The sequence below is a fragment of the Phasianus colchicus genome, chromosome 8, assembly GCF_987193195.1.
Source record: "Phasianus colchicus chromosome 8, bPhaCol1.hap1.1, whole genome shotgun sequence".
In the NCBI taxonomy this organism is placed as follows: domain Eukaryota; kingdom Metazoa; phylum Chordata; class Aves; order Galliformes; family Phasianidae; genus Phasianus; species Phasianus colchicus.
In genome coordinates this window covers 23,939,261-23,958,887 of record NC_143443.1, presented here as the reverse complement: position 1 = coordinate 23,958,887, position 19,627 = coordinate 23,939,261, and the positions used below count along the sequence as shown (strand labels likewise).

The following is a 19,627-nucleotide window of genomic DNA, read 5'->3' as shown; positions in this document are numbered from 1 at the left end:
TTGCGCTACAATGAGAAAAGAACCACAAAGCTCTCCTCCAGTGCCCAGTACCTCCCTTGCTAAGGCCAACACGTGCATGCTGCAGGAGCCCACCAGCCACCGCTGGCTGCTTGCTTAGCTGTCAGAGCCAGCACTGCCACCAGGCTGCTGTGCCAGGCAGGGGGTGGTTCTGCTAGCAGGGTGGTATTGCTTCCATCAGTCCACAGGACAGCATGGGGGGGGTGCCCTGCATGCTCTCCTCCCACACACACCCCAGCAGACAGGCTTGTGCACAAGTGCATTCCAGAAGCAGAAGGTAAGAGGACATACCTGGCGATGCTGTGAGGGCCATCACCCCATAGTAGGAAAAAGCACCAGCTTCAAACTTCATCCCCTCCTTCCCAGCCTCCACTTCCACCTTCCCCTGTTAAGCAAAAGGAGAGAGAGCTGCAATTAAAAGGGACCATAGGTCCTGAGGCACAAGACCAGTCTTCAGCCCTAGCAGCTAATCTTTCCTGATGTTGCTAGGTAGTGTCAAGGTCCCCTGCTGTTTGTAAGATGCCTGAAAAGGAATAGACCCTGGGGGAAAAAGCATACTTGTCCTGAGCAATTCTGGTCCTATGGTTCCTGTGGCAGTTAAGTCCCTGCAGGGTCACTGGAATGGTACTACTGACACGAACCGAGGGCTAACAGACTGCCTGCCCTCACCCAATATCACAAGAGGCTTGAATGCGTCCAGTCATCTGGGGTCTTGAGAAACCTACACATTTGAGGGCATGGCTCACATTCATGTCAAGAAGTCCCTTCTAACATGAATATGGGAAATGGAAATGGAAGACAACATCTCAGATGGAATTTGTTTTCACTGATGGGATTCCCACAGAATGAAGGCCCTTATTCCTGAAGCAGCAGTCTTGAGGCTATTTTGATTTTGTTGGTTTCTGACAGTTTTACATATTCCAGCACCCTTAAATTAAGACTCTGCAAAAGAGCAGGATATTGTTTAGAAGAACCCTCAGTGCTTCCCAGGCTCAACCACCCTACCACAGAATGTACCCATTTCTGATGTGGTCTGAACCAAACGTTTAACAACAGATACTGATATCATACAAACAATTCTAGAAGAGAAACTACCATATCAAATGTAGCAGTAAACATCCCAGTTATTTTGATATATAAATAGCAAGAAATAACTCGCTTCTTAGTGGGATTTGGTTTTCCTCTCCATCCTTACTGGTACTGTACTGAGAACTACATTACCTAACTGCAGAAAGAAGCAAATCTCAGGCAGCTTTCAAGCTGAGCTACATGAAGACTGAGATTTTAGGCAAAAAACATAATTACCTGCAATGCAATGGAAAGAGCAGACAGCCCATGCTACATGTACCAAGCGAACTGATCATCAGATGGACATAATCAGGTTTAAAACAAGTCCAAAAGGTAGCTTTTATTTCTATGTGTTTACTGTACAAAAAGCAATTTATATTAATTAAACACATGTTTAATTTTACAGCACTGTATCTGGGTAGAAAAACATGGGAAAGAAATCAGGCTGAGCATGACCTCATATCAAGTCAGTTTTTCTAACTGTTCCAGATCAGAAAAAAAAAATTGCATCTATCTCACAGGAATAGAGTACTCAGCACACAAACCCACTTTCCTGCTATCAAAACCAATCACTTCATGTAGTCCCTTTTAAAATCAATTTCAGTCCACAACACCAATAATTAGCTACTTTTGGTCACACAGGCAAAGACTGGTTATAAAAAGGGCTCTCTATTCATCATGGGTAGTTACCCACCAACCAAGGCCAGGTCTTTAAAACACATACGCAAGCAGGCTTTAATCTTCACATACAGTCAGTCTGGAGTTAGCACTCAAAGAACAACAAGGTAGTAGCTATCAGTAAGATCAGAACTTCAGTTCCAACACTGCTGCCAGCACACACAGCACTTCCCAGTGGTGGCCACAAGAAGGCTGCACATGCTTGGCATTGCCACAGCAGCTGGTGAGCCAGTAAAGATTCTGCACGTGTGCTCTGAGATGTGTTCTGCTGCTTAAGTGTACACATTTCTGGTTTCTGGGTTTGCATTGCTTAATGCTCCAACAGGAATTCTGAAAGAACACAACGACAAAAGCAAACCAGTACAGAAAAGCTTCCCAGTAGCTAAGAGAAAAACTGTTGCAAAGAGGTGGCTTTCCAACTGAAACACTAACTCTACAATGATTAAACCAGCAAATTTAATACAAAAAATATGCATTTGCTTGTGTTCTGGTATGATTTACTGTGAAGATACTCTCGATCTCTCCAAGTGAGAGAATATGCTCAAGACCAGATCATTCAAATAACAAAAGCAGAGTACTGATCCTCTGATCCTTGCAGAACCAACACTTTTTATTTTTATAGTACAAACCTACTGCAAGACTCCCTTTTCCAAAAGCATTACAGACTTAGCACATTGTTTTTACTAAATACATATTGATTGAAGAATAGCTCAGAAAGAACCATTTGTTCTTTTGTATCGCACATGTCTTCCAGCTACAGTTTTGCAGCATTACCTCATGCAGGAGCATTATCTTGCTTCTGGAATATTTCAGATGGCAATAATTCAGCACATAAGAAAGTGCAGTTAAAAAAACACTTAAAAAAAAGCAACAAATTCTTTTAAAAAAGAGAGGAAGATTTCAAGCCCTTTGCCACAATTTCACTGAAGTGCTCTTGTCTGTATAACCAAAACTCATTTCAGTTATCCTCAAAGATAACATAAGCACCTTTCCAGCAAAATGTCTCTTAAAGGACTGTTAATGCTCAAACAGTGCTAGATGGGAGTTAAGTTTCTGTATCAAGCTCTATCCTGCTACTCAACATTCCTGGCAAGTAACGGACCCTGGGAGATGATGAGTAGTGGAAGTGACCCTGTAGTGAACAAACAGAAATCAGTCCTCCCCCCTCTCCCTCTGCGACATAAAACCCATCCAAAGGCAATGATCTTAGTGCAGAGTGAGAGCTCAGGTGGTGACATGCCCAAGGTATCACAGAACTACAGGAGGAGGCTGCAGGAGTTCAGCAGACGGCACAGTGGCCCCAAAGAAACCTGCATTTATCACAAAACCAAAGGTTTTGGACTTCAAAATTGCACAGACAAAATGCCTTCTTCCCAAAATGTCAAAGTCCCCCATGCCTCCTTTTGCAAATGGAAAAATCCACTGGTGTAAGCATCCTGGCCAAGCTCCTACCGACATGAGGCTTTTTGTACCCCTGTTCTACAAGCAATGCCAACTGCACACCAGGGTTCTTTCACACTGTAACACCTAAAGCACAAATGACTTTCAGCAGATATAGCAGGTGTAACTGGGGCTAAAAGCAACTGAATGAGCTCTTCAAGCATGGCAAGATCATAAAGGAGACAGAAGCAGTTCCCATGAGCAAAGCTCCAGTCCCATGCTTGAAAGATGACAAACTTCAACTAGTGGAAGAGATACCAAGAGCGATACGTCAGGAGATGCATAATATTGCACATATCAAGTACATAATCATATGTCTGACCTGTAAAATGAGAACAAAGTAGTCAACAGGCTTGTTTCGCTGGTAGAGGTAGTGTTCTGGGGCTTTCTTGTTCTTCTCATCATATTTCAGCTCCTGGATGACGTTGGGATGTTTTAGCAGCCTGAGAAGGATCTTCTCTGACATCTGGGATGGACCAAAGGCTTCTACTTCTATAACACAAGATACAACTAGGCATTACACTTCATACGCCTAGCAAGACGTTAGCAGTACTCATTAATAAGCATTTGCCTAGAAATGACACACAGATGCAGAGAGATCCATTATGGAATTGCACGCTTCCTGTCTTTTGAGATTGTTAAATTTGTAAGGGGAAAAGAACAAGAACACCCCAACTTTCATCACTGAGGTATTTAAAAAACAAATGAACAAACAACAATCACCAAAAGCCATGTCTTCATCTGAAAGGGAAAAGACACAGGAAGGCAGTTTTGCCCATGTGAGAGTGCAGCCAGAGTTGAATAGGTTCACTGGAGAGTTGTAAATGGAAGAGCTTTACGGTTGGGGGACACAGAACCTTTGGATGTAATTTTTCCTTCCTCTGAAGGTATTGAAGTTACTGTATTTATTGCACTTAAAAATAAAAAAAGTTAAAAAAAAATCACTGTTTGGGGTCTTGAAAGTTAGTCTAGATTGATACTCTACATAATTCAAAGGCACAATTTGAGCTGCCATGGTTCACACGGGAATAGTTACTCAAAGTGATGCACAGTGCAAGTCAGTTCAAACCATGTGGGATTAATACCTGACACAACAGAACACGTTCCCTACCCGCTTGCTCTTCAATCATCAGTATTGCCAACAACAGCTGCAAGAAGTGAAAAAGCTCATCCTTGTGTGAGAGTTAGGCCAGGGACGTCGAGATTTACACATGCAAATTGATAAGCATTCCTTATGCCTAATTTCAGGATAGGACCATTAATGACCCAGCACCTCTCACCTGCTAGAGATACTATTCTCAGATTAGAGCAAATAAAACAAAATTGTAGCTTTCCATCTCATTTAGCAGTGCCACTTCAAAGCACTGCTAGTTTGAAGCTACACAATGCTCTTATCCACAAAACAAACAGAGACGCAGCACTATAAGACTATGTCTGTTGAGCAGGTGCTTAGGGAACTCCACTGAGTCTTGTACAGCTATGCGAACAATGCTTTGCTTGCTGTTAAATCCATATCTTCCTGTAGAAATGTTTCCTCTCACCAAGGAGATGCTCACATGCACATGAGCTGTAGAAATCCAAGCCTTTTAAGGAATTACGGCCCCTCAGCTGAGATGCGATAACCAATCACACACGTTTAAGTTGCAGAGGCAAAACAAAGCACGAAGGTGGACTGAGAGCACCTAGGCAGGCAGTTACTGTATCTTAGAGGAGGGGAAGTATTAATTTCCAGCTTGAGCTGGCCAACCGGAGATAGAACTTTATCACTTTCAATCCACAAATATATGTTGAATACAGAAGTGAAAGACGCACATCTGAATGGCCTGCACATGAGAAGTCTTTATTAGCCAAAGAGAGACAACACGAGCAATAGGAAGGTCTGCTTTCCACAAGGTCTCCTCTTAACAGGTCTCATCCCTGAGGTGAAGGGACCAACTTTATGATGAAAGGCAATGTCAGCATTCAAGCCCCTGGCCTCTCTGCCAGACGGCCCATACAGGGGCTAAAGCATCAAGGTGATGTGAGACGGAGACAACTGTCCTCTGAAACCTGAAGCCATCAATGGAGGTCACACAAGCCAGCAAGAAATCCATTTTTAAATGTACAGTTCAACCGCCTGCACAGCCTGCATTAAGTGTGTTGAGAGTTTTTCACTTCAAGTCACAAGTCTCATGGAACAGGCTTATGCCATCCTGCAAAAAGTCCAGCATTTTTTCTGGATGAAGTGCCAGAGTGCAATTACAGTCAGCTGGCCAGTGGTATCGAGTCCTCTGCAGTTTGTTCCCTGAGCTCTTCCTAATGGGGTGCGCTTGCTAGTCGTTAATCTGATGGACTCTACACATGCAGTGCGGCACTTGGCATTCATCCTTACCTTTCAGACCAATTTAAAGTTACTGGTCCACCCCTGGTAAATGTCTCAGAGGGTTCATGCCGACACTGAACACAGGAGAGGAGAGAATTTAAAAAGAAAAACACAACAGTGGCATTATTTGTCACCCCACAATCCAGCCTCCCTTCCCGCCTGCACTGTCCCACCCACCTCACCGGCCTTTGCTGACCAACTGCCTCCGAGGCTCTGGCATGATTGTGAAAAAAGATAATCCACACTTGCCTGTTGCCAGGAAGCGGTGCATTGCCAGGAGGAGCTGCGGTGATATTTTAACCTTCATCTCGCTGTCTGTCTGCTTGAAGGCAGAGAAGTCCTGCTTCCTGTCTCGATGAGCTACTTTCTTTTTCGTCTTGTTATCAGCTGGGGAAGGGAGGGTGGGAAAAGAAAGGAAGGAAGCGATTTCTGTTAGAATGGAGTCCAACATGAACTGTGCTGGATGGAGCCAGCAGGGACAGCCATCCAGAGCAGTTGTGCAGACAGACCCCTCCTATGGTACACATGCAAAGCCCTGATTGCTGACACATCTTAAAAACTAGAAATAATCATGACCTGTACTGGAGGCTCAGATCCCAGAACTCACAGACTTTGTTATCTCAATGGAAGAAAAGTATCTGCTTGCAAGCATCTAATTGCAGAGAAGTTCCGCGTATTGTGCATACAGTGTGTTCATTTCTAGGCAGGCAGGAGAAGTCCAGCTCAGTGTTAATAACAACAGCAGATGTTGTGTTGAGGGAGATGGTTGGATGTTGTGCTGAAGGATATGGTTTAGTGAGTACTACTGGTGATTGGTAGATGGTAGGACTGGATGATCTTGTAGGTCTTTTCCAACCTTAGTGATTCTGTGAACATAAAAGTGTTCAGAAAGAATGTGTGCCAACTATCTTCTTTTACTCATATGCAGTAGCTTCCTGTAAGGATGCTGCTCCTACAGCCTACAGTGCTACGTTACAGAATGTTAACAAGTCCACAATCCTAGGGGTCAACAACATAAAAGCACTGCTGTCTAGGGGTTGTAACAGCCTGGGTATGCCTAAAGATCAGATTCCAGCTGCAGAAAGCTCCGTTCTCCTGGCACAGCACACTGATAGACACACTATCAATATCTGCAGATCTAGCCAGGCAAATCACCATTGTGCAAAGTTACAGTTTCACTGGATATCAATGGAAATATTTACTAGGACAATTTTTTGCCCTGTAGCTCTGTGGTTTACACAGAGAAGTGGTACAGAGTTTACAAGCACATATATTTAACATACCTGTTTTGACAGCTCTTTGAAAATAGGAATATTAAGGTAAGACGATGGTCTTCCCCTCAGGCTCTGAGCAACCTGATTGAGCTACAGATGTCTCTGTTCACTGCAGGGGAGTTGGACAAGATTATCTTTAAATGTCCCTTCCAACTCAAATGACTTTAAAATCCTATGATGTGCTGAAGAGTCCTTGATTTTACATGGGGCCAACCCTCTCTGATCTGTATGAATGCAAAACAGCAACATTCCAGTCACACTAAAGGGATGATTAAACTCATCTCCTGTTAGAAAGAGCTAAATAAGACATGACACCGGTCAAACATGGGTCACAGTGGTGAACTCCATGCCTCTCAGTAGATGCTGCAGTCTGCACTGAGACCTCTTAGCCTTTTGAGAAAGCTGAAAAATGCTCTCCCACTATGGCCAGGGCCACAGGAGTGCAGCACACATTCCTATGGTGCATCAAATGCTCCAACTTTCCAATACTAAGAGGCAAACACACAGCTATTCACTGTGACACTGGCTGAGACATTTTCAGAGCCTACCTGTATCACAACAGAAACCTCTTCTCTCTACCCCATCAGCATTCCCAGTACAGCTGCACACTCAGAAGCACTCAATCCAAGCAATGTTGATAGATCAAAGATATTTCACACTTTCTCTTGCTCCCACCATTTCTGCAAACTTAAAGGTGCAGCAGACTGGAGCAATATGAAGTAATACCATGCATCCACTGGAAGAACAACCTGTGAGAAATTCAGCTGCAGAGCTTCAGCAGCGATAGCAGCTTTCAACAAGAACCACAAAGTTGCAATTGCTTCTACCCTAAAACACAGTCAAAACACATTTTCATGGAAGCAGCAGAATGGCACAGCTCCAGAACCCATAGTCATTGCATCAAATTTCTAATTTCCATCAAAGCACAAAAAAACACATTTAAAACTTCAGAACAAAGGCATAATAACTGCCAAAATTCATCATAAGGTCTACTTTTAAGTAAAAACATAGGACAGAGCAAATCAGTTCAAAGGCTTCAAGTTCTGAGAAGCTGGCTTGGTCTAATAATGAACAGCAGCAGAGTGCATGAATACTACAGGGGTTATTGGCACTGACACACAGCAACAATCAAACTGTCTTAATATAACATGGGCAATAAGCTTCTTTCAGAAAGCCAAATGCATGTTTCCAACACTACACCAATTAGAATTTGTTACAGTCTACCATCACACTAAAATTGTTTGCTGCAGAATTCACTGGCAGTCTAGCTGCCCATATCTCTCACATCCCTGAACCTCCAGGTGGGGTTCAGGAGAGTGAAATTCCTCCCAGTGTATGGGCAGAATAAGTCCCAGACTGCCTCATGAGGCTGAATGTGTACAAGCCAATGGGACCAGACTACATGTATCCCAAGGCCCTGAAGGAACTAGCTGATGTGGTTGCCAAACCAGTCCCCATCATATCTGAAAAGTTGTACCTGTCAGACAAAGTCCCTTGTGAATGGAAAATGGGTAACATCACACTGACTTTTAAGAAAGGGAGAAAGGAACACCCTGAGAGGAGTCCTGCAGAGAAGAACTTGGGGGTCCTGGTGGATGAAAAGCTGGATGAGAGCCAGCAGCGTGCACTTGCAATCCAGAAGGCCAACTGTATCCTGGGCTGCATCAACAGAGGAGTGGGCAGCACTGAGAGGGAGGTGACTGCCCTCCTCTACTCTGTCCTTGTGAGGCCCCAACTGGGGTACTGTGTCCAATACAGGACACAGTACAGGAAGGAGGCAGAGCTATTGGAACGGGTCCAGAGGAGGGCCATGAAGATGACTACAGAGCTGGAACAGCTCTCCAAAAAAGGTGAGGGTGCTGGGCTTGTGTAGCGGGAGGGGAACTGACTTTTTACACAGTCTGATAGTGATAAGACAAGGAGAAACGGCTTTAAACCAAAAGAGAGGGAAATCAGGTTAGATGATAGGAAGAAATTCTTTACTCAGTGTGGTGAGGTACTTGAACAGAGTGCCCAGAGATGCTGTGGATGTCCCATCCCTGGAGGTGTTCAAGGACAGGTTGGATGGGGTTCTGGGCAACCTGATTTAGTGCCTGATCTAGTAGTTGGCAAACCTTGCCCACAGCAGAGAGGTTGGAATGAGATAATCTTTAAGGTCTCCTGCAACATAAGGTCTCCATTCAATGATTCTATGATAATGAAACCAGAAGGTGATCTCGATGGTACATGGTAGGACCTACCCCTCAAATTTTCCTGCATCCTCCAGGAAGCCTGAGAGGTTAAGTTTCCCTCCTATTCTGAAATCAGGAATTTTCTATACAAAACCTTCCCAGGAAGGATGGTTTCAAATGAATTCACATTTACCACCTCTATCTTGTTAATCTAGGAAGTCTTCATATAATAAAATTAAATATCCATTTCCCTGCCCTCTAACATGCTATTAATGGTCTAAACTTCTTTTTTCCCTTGAAAAACAACACAACATGATCTATACAGTTTCTCTTAACAAAAAAGAAAAAAAAAAACAACAACAGTATTTTGGATTAGTAAATAAAGTTTGAATTCACCTTGTAAAAGCATTATGTTGTAACTGATTAGCCCAGCAATTCATTTGTGAAGGTATGAAAAAGATCAGTACTAACTGGAGTTCTGTGATTTCTGCAGTAATTAGACTGCTCAATACAATGTAAAACACAGCCATCATTTACAGGAATCTTTGGGCAGATAAATACTGGTAAAATACCAACCAGCTATGGAAAGTAGTTCAGGCAACAGAAATCTATTAGGAAAAGTAGAAGTTTGTCCATCCCACAGTGTAAAGTGCTGATTTGGCTTTTGGGCTGGAGGAAAGATAGAAAATGCTTGCATTGGCCTGAAAAAGATGCTGTAGAAACATCCAGATCCTTTTCATGAGAAAAGGGAAAAAAAAGTAAAGGGCAGCTGAACAGCATTAACAATATATAAAATGACCATTTCTATTATTTCTATTACAATAGAGTCTAGAGACATCCTTGTGCTACCATGAATACATAGTAAAAAATAGCATCTGCCAGCAAGCGATCAAAGTACAGATAAGACAGATGAAGAATGACAGAGAGGAAGTCCAATATGCACAGGCTAGATCGTGGAGATGGAAACAGGCACTTCGGCAACTGGCCAAAAACCAGAGAAACTCAAAACTCGGAAAGAAGTCCAGATCTGCCAAGTCTCGGGTAATACTCAACCTGCATCATCATCTGCCATAATGTACACCAACACTAAGGAAGGAAGGAGCTGTACTGAGTGATTACAAGAGGAGTTATTTAGGACTTGCTGATTTGTAGCCCTGAAGCAGCCTTTCCATTGTCAGGCTCCTTCTGAATGAGTGACAGAGATGGACTCCAAAGAGACTCCATTCCTCTTCCCTGAGGCACAGATATCCACCTGCCTGCTTTCTTTATAAAGTACGGTGGGGACACAGACTATAGGCCCTTGAGGGGGGAGAGAGGTTAGGAGAAAACGTGGGAGGTCACAAGCACTGGAATAAAGAGGTTTAAACTAGGCATGGTTCTCCATGGTGGAGAACAGCTAACAGGAGAGACCGGGATGCTGCACATCTAGATCTTCTAGATGGAAGAGTCAAATAAATAAAGCTGTCTTGTTTCTGAATTCATACAGCTTAAAGGGGTGAGGTGCCCTTGCTGTGAAAATAAAAGTCATTTTGACCATCTGAGGGATCTGCAGATCATCCGACCATCAGCAAGTTAGCTGTAAGACACAGCTGCTGCTAGATGGTGTTTTCTCTCGTCTATTAAAAAAAAAAAAGTGCAAATATTTCTACTCACTGTATAGATCTGTTTCGTCCAGAATCTCTGACTTGATGATCTCTTCAATCACATCTTCTAAAGTGACAATTCCCAGGACTTCATAAAAAGGATCCCCTTCTCCTTCATTGTTTACTCTTTGTACTATAGCCAGGTGAGACTTGCCTGCAAGGAGACAGATCAGTAGTTTAGACATTTCAAAATTCCTAAGAGATCAGAAATTACAGCAAAATTAAAGACAGACAGGTATAAATAGAAAGACAGAAAAGTTGGTGTCACACGTCACTAATAAGATCCAAAATTTTTTAGATGCACCAAATCATAATTTGATGTCCCTGTAAGAAACACAGTCCTGGACCACGTAGGTCCAACCAGCACACTAAAGAATAGTCAAAACATCGGGAGTCTCTCCTAATTTCTTTTCCCAGAGACATTGTCATCTTATATTATTCTGTGGATGGTTGTTTTCTCTTCTCATGTCCTGCACTGACTGAGGAAAGGCATAGAATCATAGAATGGTTTGGGTTGGAAGGGATCTTTAAGATGTAGTTTCCAACCCCCTGCTGTAGGCAGGGACAATCCTCATAGGACCAGGTTGCTCGAAGTCCCCATCCAGCCCAGCCTTGAACACCTCCCAAGGTGTGGCATTCAGAACCTCTCTGGGCAACCTGTTTCAGCGTCTAACCATCATCACAATAAAGAATTTCTTCCTGAGGCCTAGTCTATATCTCCCTTTTCCAGTTTAAAGCCATTTCCCCTCATCCTGTCCAGGTCAGGCTGGAGCCCTGTTTTGTAGGGAGCTCCTATAATCGCTCCACGATGGCCAAACCACACAAGGACATGGATGGGCAGAGCTGGGGAGAGGAGCTCAGCAGAATCCACAGGTTCTCTTCCACCTCCCTTCCCTCAAATACAATTTATTTGGACGTACTCCATGCAGAAGGAGACTTATTTATGAATTAACTAATCAAAATATTCAAAGCAACAGTGTCTGATTAACAAAGAGAAAAGTTATGATGAGATATACTAGTGACTCTAAATATTCCTAAGCTGTGCATCACTCACAGTGTATTTGATAAATCCTAAGGACCTTTCTGCCACAGGAATAACAAAAGTACCACAACCCTTTGAATGTGCTCCTACACCCTTCCAGCTCCCCCAGCTGCCACCAAGAGTCACTCTTTGTAAAGCTGCACAAAAAGGCAAGCTGATCTCTGCATTCAGAGGGTTCTCCAAACGCCAGTAGCATTCTGAGCACAAATACAGGTCTCACTGTGCCTTGTGAGCTGTTGGGAGGTAAGCAAACGGTCTCGTGTTCTTCTTTGCTAGTCTCAAAAATGATGCTTATCTCCATCCATGGAAGATAACCAAAATAGTTCAACTCCGCTTAGACCCCTTTATAGGCAACAACGTCTGCATGTTTTAAGATTCAGATTATTAGACTAACAAGCATTCAAACTATTCCAACCCAGACTTACTCATGCCTAAAGAATGAAAATATCCTGAGCAAATTAGACGAGGGAGGAAAACTTATCAACTACTGATATAAACATTGCATCAGGTCAAGTCAATTCACTTTGGTAAGTTTTTCACATCTGCTTTCCCAGGGACCCAACATAAGCAGTTAAAAACAAATTCTTGGTGAATGCTGTCTGTCGAAAGTTAAATTCTTTTGCTATTCCCAGCTTGTGATCATTTAAAAGGAATTTTCCAAAGCAGGGTCTAATATTAGACTCAAAATGAAGTTTCCATTCCACTTAGGCGATATTCTCACCAAAGTAACTACTGCATAATCTGATTGTCTTGGAGCTACTCGTTTAGATGCAGATGGACATACTTTAAATACCAACTCCACAGCACTGCTGAGTCTTATCTTGAAGAGCCCTTATTCTACAGTGAATTAACAGAAAGATGACTTGTGATTTTAAGTACATTCGTATTGTACTGAAAGTCTTTCACTGCGCCAGATTTTATTTCTTTGTATTCCTTGTAAGACTTCCAGATCTTTTTACTGCTCAATGAACAGCATTAAAAAAAAAAAAAATCTTCATAAAAAGTTGGAAGATCTACATGTTATTACCATTCCTCTTCTGCTGTAATGTATTACTTCAGCTATAGAATAAATCATAGAATGGTTTGGGAGGGACCTCTAAGATCATCTAGTTCCAGTGCATGCTACAGGCAGGGATACCTTCCTCTAAAGCAGGTTGACCAAAGCCCCATCCAGCCTGGCCTTGAATGCTTCCAGGGAGCAGGCATTCACAAGAATAAATATTTCTGTTCAATCTTCTCATGCTCAAGAACTGCAGCACCTAAATGCCACATAAACAAAACAAAAGACTGTACTTGACTTCCTAGTGCCTGCTCAGATAATAGTACATTTGCTTTCAAGCCAAGACACAACTCCTTCAAGACATACATCAATCACAAACCAGAGCAGCTCATTCACATTTGCCCATTCAGATACTGGTTCCCAGTACCACCATTCTCCATCAATTAGCAATAAGACTGCTCAAATCCATTCAAGTAGGTAAAATAAAATAAACCTTCTTCAAGCAACACAACTGTGCTATTAATGCAGTACTCAGCCTTAATGAAAATCACCAAATTATAGCCCTTCCCTCCACTTCCGTACTTACTATGGTAAAGTTTATGTAAGTTTACTTTTTGAAGAGAACTAACAGTAGAGTCTTAGGCACGTCTACAAGCAATGGGAGGTTTAAGGGAATGGGACTGGAGAAGGAACTGAAATGAAAAACAAGGAAACAGTTTTCTGGGTAGGCCATAATCTATACCTACGTTTTTATTTATCACCCAAACTAACAAGACAATTGAAACTTGTCATAGTTTCAATGAAATTTTTCCTGGGCAGCATCAATCGTCAGCTAGATCCTCATCATTCAAATTACATGCTGCAGAGCACTTATCTGTCAAACACACAATTTATCCAAATGCAGGTTGATGATCATCTTTTTTCCCCCTCGACTTTCAAGTTTTCATGTTCACAGCTATCATGAATTCATCACATTGCTGCGGCCAGGTGAATTTAAACCAATCTAATTTGTTCTCAAATTACTCTTTCCCTCAGTGCTCCTGCAGTCACTCAAGGAAAGAGATCAGATCTGAAAATTATATTTCTTGCTTCTCTGTACGTTAATTTTGATCCAGAGATTTGCCAGAAATCATCGGACAGTGGAATAAGTATTGGTTACAGAGATGTGAAGACATGATCCCAGACTGGCTGCCTTCTCAGTGTCAGCTTGACTTCTGGTTGTTGTAAAGGAGACTGCCAAACAGCCCGCAAGCATGGAAGCAATCAAGGCAGGAAAGGAGAAAGGAAAAGCCAAAGGAGTGCAAGGAGTCCTTAATGCATCATAAAAAGACGTACAAAACAGCATGTGTCCAACTTTAAAAGTGGTCTGTAAGTAAAATAACGACTCCTCTGAGTATTATAAACAGAAATTGGCTATGGTTTTATTCAAAGACTTTATTAGGCTACTGGTATTTGCCATGCCTTATTATTCAGTTGAGAAAGAGAAGTTTCAGCAGCATTTTCCACTGTAAAGTACATGTGGTACATATCCACCAAGGAGCTGAGCAAAGAACACATCCAGGTAAGGAAACCTGGATTGTCTATACTTATTTATAGGCCTTTAATAACAGAATACATTAAACGGAAAGAGGGCAAGGAGGCAGTGTTTGCTTTCTGCCTCAGCTTCCCCATCTACAGCAGTGGCTGGTAACATCAGCATGAGCCTGCAGAGCTTACACGTGTGCACAGCGCTGGATATAAACTGGGACAAGTGTTAATCTCTGTTACTTTACCAAGCAGTTTTGTTAGAAGCAAATGCATTCTCACCCCACTGCTCAAAATCTTGCTGCTCAGCTTGGATTTCGCTCTGTACCACTGCTTCAGATTAATTTATTAAGCTAATCAAGGAGCATGAAGATGCTTAGTGGAATCCGCATGGGTCAGTGAACCTTGAATGTGCTCAAGTGAGTCCATGTGACTGACTGCACAGAACACCGTGGGAAGAAATGCTAGAAATACTGATTCTCTTGGTCAATGCCTTGACCATTCCTTGAAAGAAATGGGGGGGAAAAAAAAGGAGAGAAAAAAAAAGATCCTTTGATCCTGAGGCATTTCTAGGTTTAGAGCAAAAGCTTTAAGAATATTGTCAAGCAGTCCAACTAGAGATGCAAATGTCCCATCGTGACCAACATCTGCTCCAGACCAGACAGAGGTCCTTGTCTACATGAAGAGCTTTGACACACGAAGAGAGCTTTACCAACCCCATTCCCATAAATCATTTCCCCATGGACACACGGGCTGAAGAAATGGGCTAACAGGAAACCTATGAAGTCCAAGAAACACCAAGTCACGAATAAAGGACAAAACCAGACCCAAGGAGTGGCAGTGGAGTCCAAGTGGACTGGCCTACAGAAGGAGACATGGTGGTGCTGACAGATGAGCTGCACAAGCCAGCAGTGTATCCTTATACCAACACAAGCCGCACAGCAGCTGCATTAGTAATAATGGCTAGCAGGTCAAAGGAAGGGATTACTCCCTTCTTTTTGGCATTTCTGAGACCAAACCTGGGTTACCGTGTCCAGCTTGTCTTTCTCACTACAGGAATGATACTGGTGAACTGAAACAATTCGGGCAGATAGACCATAAGAAGGTGAGGGGCTGGAGTACACAACGGGCAAGGAAAGGTGTAAAGATCTTTGTTGGTTCAGGATAAAAGGGGAGTATCTTAAAAGTCTCCGTATACTTCATAGTAGACTACAGAAATGACAAAGCTAGATACCAATGGTACACAATGCAAAAAGGGAAATTCTCATTGTTCCCTATGAGGATGGTCAAACGCCGGAACAGAGGCCCAGCTGCAAAATCTCCATCTTTGGAGGTATTCAAACTCAGTGAACTGATCCAATTTCAGAAATAGCCTGCTCTGAACAGAGGATTGCACGAGATGATGTCCAGATGATCCGTCATAGAATCATAGAATGGCCAGGGTTGAAAAAGACCACAACGATCCTTTCTAAATTCATTTCACAATGACCCTTTCTAAATTAACCTGTGATCCTAAGAGACACTGAACGAAATCTCAAATCAAGCTCCATTTCTCACTTTTAATTCCTGAATTTCTGCTTAGGAACCTAAGAAAATGCAAAATTTTCCATACATAAGGAAGATACATAAAAACAGCAAGTATGTTTTACTGACCTTCAGTGATAAAATATGGCCATGTGTACAACCAAAAGTAATAGCAAAATGATGCTACTAGCCAGACTGCACTGCTGATATTTAATACTGCTGCCAGAGCATTAAATGGATCTCCCTACCTATGGTAGACATTTACACAACAGAAGGTCCCTGAAAGTTCCTTTGTGGTAGAACTAGAATCAGACTAGTCCACTTCTGTTAAAAACCAGTAATTAGAGTCCATTTGCTGTTGGCAAGAGCCCTAGAACATTAAGCTACAACCTGTTTAACATACCTACAAGAACATGGAGAAAAATCCCAGGTGTTAAGCTGCCCTTGAATTTCCTAACTGGCAACCTGCGCTTCTGAAAAATCTGCCTGTTTATTCTTACATGATTGCATTGTTTTGGGTCGATTTCATTAAAGGTAAACAACTGAGTCTGTCAGCGAGATTCACAGGTTCAACAATGCATTATGCAAAACAATCAATTTTAAAACGTGTTGTATAATTTAACCATTAAAACAACTCCCTTTAGAACAGCATTGGCTTGCAAGCAATTATAGCCATGTAACATGTGTTTTCCTAAATCTCTTTTCTGCAGCACAGTTCAAGGGCATTACATCTCTTGTCTATTAGTGAAATTTGCATTCATGCATCAATTATTTTTAGCAGGGGAATGGGGCTGCTACTTTCCCCCCATGTCCTCTTTTACCTACTGCTGCATGCTGTCCTCAGGTTCTACACAACACCATTCACAGAATCCAGAGAAAACCAAAACTCCTGCACAAACATAACCTAGATTCAGAACAGGCTTTTTATATCCAGCCCTTTTCAGCAACAACACGCACACATTTAATAAACATTTGGAAAGGGAATCCAATAACATTCACTTAATGCAGCCACACAAAGCTCATCCAGACCCTCAAGGAACAAGTGAAAGTATTAGTGGTACCACAGGGAATACGGTGATTCTTTGTCTTTAAACTAGAGAGCTTACAGCCTCACACAAACATTAACTAGAAATCACAGCAGCCTTACAGGAAAATTAAAAAAAAAAAAAAAAAAGTCGCACTTTAAATAGATTTTTTTTGTGTGTTAAAACACTGAATGCCCATTTTAGTGGGAGGACACCAAAAAAAGGAAAAATTACATAGAGATTCAGAACGACTTCCTGACAGTAAATTGTATTCATAAGGAATACTTTCTCAAGGGAAATGGCAGAAGCTCAGTTACTTGCAACCTCAAAAACTGGACAAAGCTCCTAGAAAGGGCTCAGTAGCTCTCTGCTGCCCCAGGGCAGATGGAAGAGAACAGATGAGCTAACATTTTCCATCTCCAGCAGCCTATCACCCCTTCTATGCACTCCAACTCCACTGCTACTGCCTACCCTTCAGTTTGTTCTGGTCAGACCTTCATGAGAAGCGTGCTGCCAAACTTAATGTATTTTGCAGATTGCCTTTTTCTTTTTACAGTAAAAGCATAGCTAGAGAAAGCTGCTACCTGGGGCAGCTTAAATGCAATCAGACTGCACTGGGCAAACTCAGATCGGAAGCTGAAAAGTCCATGAGCAGGTCCATGAGTAGAAGAAGTCAGTAGGAAATCAGACAACTGAAAAGTAAGGAAAAAAGTCATTTAAACTCAGAGCTCTGCTATCAAAGTAGAGAATTAGGGGAGAATCCAGAGAAGTGAGGACATTTATGGCAACCTATTAGCAGGTGTATACAAGCAGCAAAACTGAAGTGAAAGAGTAAAGAGGAATGGTTTCAAAGTCCCTGTAAAATAGTACAGGTAGTACAGGTCCCCTTGTCATGGACAGTGTGCCAATGCTTCCTGGTCATGCAGTCCTTATCTTGGAGGAATTTGGGCTGGATACAGCTGAGAATGCTAAAAGCAGGGTACAGTGAACGCACACCACTAGCTGCTCTCAGTATTGGCCAGAACATCTGATTGCAGTCCAGTACATGGACAAGCAGAAGCTGTCTCCCAAACTGGAAGGTAATGTCCTAGAGAAGTACCTGCGAGGTCTTCAGTGGGAGAGGAAGAGATTGAAAACATAAGGTTTGAAAGAGGAAACTCGAAACAATCTCTCCTTTGACACCCTCTTCTTTGAGTATCAAACCAGAAGTTGTGGTATGAGGACACTGGTGGCTTGAGATGAGAAAAAAGCTGGATGTTTAAAACATGAATCAAGGAAGTATTTGAGAGCATGCAGCAAAGAGAAGTTGAGAAAAGTGGTAGCAACACTGAGAAAACACTGATTCTGGAGGGAGATCTATCGCTATTTGGACTAATGCCGAAGAAAATAACACAGATAAAATGTAAGGAAAGCAAACAGAATATTCTTGGTCATGGTTCATGTCTTCCACACCAGCTTCAAAAGATTCCGAAGTGTGACTTACGCTTCCTAAGGCAAACAATGACCTTCTGCAAAGAAGCATAGGAAATGCATCTCTACTGACCTGAACCTTCACAGTGTGGCCAAGGACCCTGTAAAGGACCCATGCAAATTTCATTACTTCCCTGTTTGTTTGAGCTTGTCCCCACCAATTCCAGCATTCCTTCAGGGATGAACAGCGGGCACCAGGCAGCAGAAATGCAGCCAGTAGAGGGAGCGCAAAACCTTGGGTTTGCTAAATTCAAAGCTGCAGGTCCTGAGAGCTCAGGTGGTGAGGACCCGTCCTGGACCCTGGCAGATGTAGGGCCGGGTGCTGGCCTGCTACTGAATCAGGGCAGCTCTCCTCTGGGAGATGTGTACCTCGGGCTAAGACTCCACAGCAATGACCAACAATGCCATAGGCTGTGTAATGTCTCCTTCTGTAGCTCTGTGTTGTTGCTACACCTGTAACCTCCCTATCTTCTCAGGTCACCCCTGCCCTGAAGGGACAACTGCTGAGCCCTGCCATCATTTATGGCAAGGGTGTTAGTGCCCTCCATCACTCCCACCTGTCCAGCTGGCTATTTCTGCTCACCTATAGCTAATTCAGTAAACAAAAACATGAATGTTAGGAGATGGTTGAGTGGGCACAGTGGTGATGGGTTGGCAGTTGGAGTACATGATTTTAGAGGTCTTTTGCAACCTCAACGATTCTATAATTCTATGTTTATGACCAGAAGTCAGACATGAAGAGCAATGAACTCAAACGGCTTCCATGTTCAGGTAATCAAAACATGACAAACAGCAGCCCGATGTATATCATCACAGCCAAAAATCCTAGCTCCTGATCTTCCTTCTAGTCCTGCCTCTCTTGATTCCTGGAATGGAGTTTAATTTGGGATTTTGGCATCTACAGCACGGGATTTAAAATCCTGCAAAGGTAAAGTACTAGAAGGAGTAACAGAAACACACTTGGACATTAGGAGGAGGTTAGTTGAGGCCAGTGTGCTTACATAAGGACCAAGCAGTGCTGAGAGCAAAGCATGTGAGCTAAAAAGGAAGGGCAGCATCTTGGGACTATGGTTGAGATAGGAACCGGGGGCTGGATTTATTTGATTACCATCATCAACTCCCGTGGTTTACTTTTAGCTCACTATTTAGGACATAAATTAAAATGGGTTATTGCATTACCAACATCTTAGATCATGAATATTCTATTTTAATGACCTGTTTTACTTTTGGCCATTTATACCACACACAGCTTGCAATTCCAGCAGCTCAAACTCCCACTGGTCAATGGCGCTGTCAGATTTTTGAGTTCAGTGCAAGGCTTTCTGATTTCTGTCATTGCATCAGCCAGGGGAAGCTTAACAAAAAGCTACCCTGTTAGCTCTCAAAAT

General features: G+C 42.6%; 1 protein-coding gene across 3 annotated transcripts in view; it reads right to left on the bottom strand.

Moving 5' to 3' along the window:
* The window catches only part of CNNM2 (cyclin and CBS domain divalent metal cation transport mediator 2), a 102,697-nt gene that overhangs the window by 9,808 nt on the left and 73,262 nt on the right, over positions 1-19,627 (bottom strand). For all 3 annotated transcript variants that reach the window (XM_031597553.2, XM_031597554.2, XM_090145436.1), the window contains exons 2-5: positions 10,665-10,808; positions 5,816-5,953; positions 3,527-3,696; positions 310-403 (exon numbers count right to left, since the gene is read on the bottom strand). In XM_031597553.2, the coding sequence (XP_031453413.1) occupies positions 310-403; positions 3,527-3,696; positions 5,816-5,953; positions 10,665-10,808 (546 nt within the window). The remainder of the gene's footprint in view (positions 1-309; positions 404-3,526; positions 3,697-5,815; positions 5,954-10,664; positions 10,809-19,627) is intronic.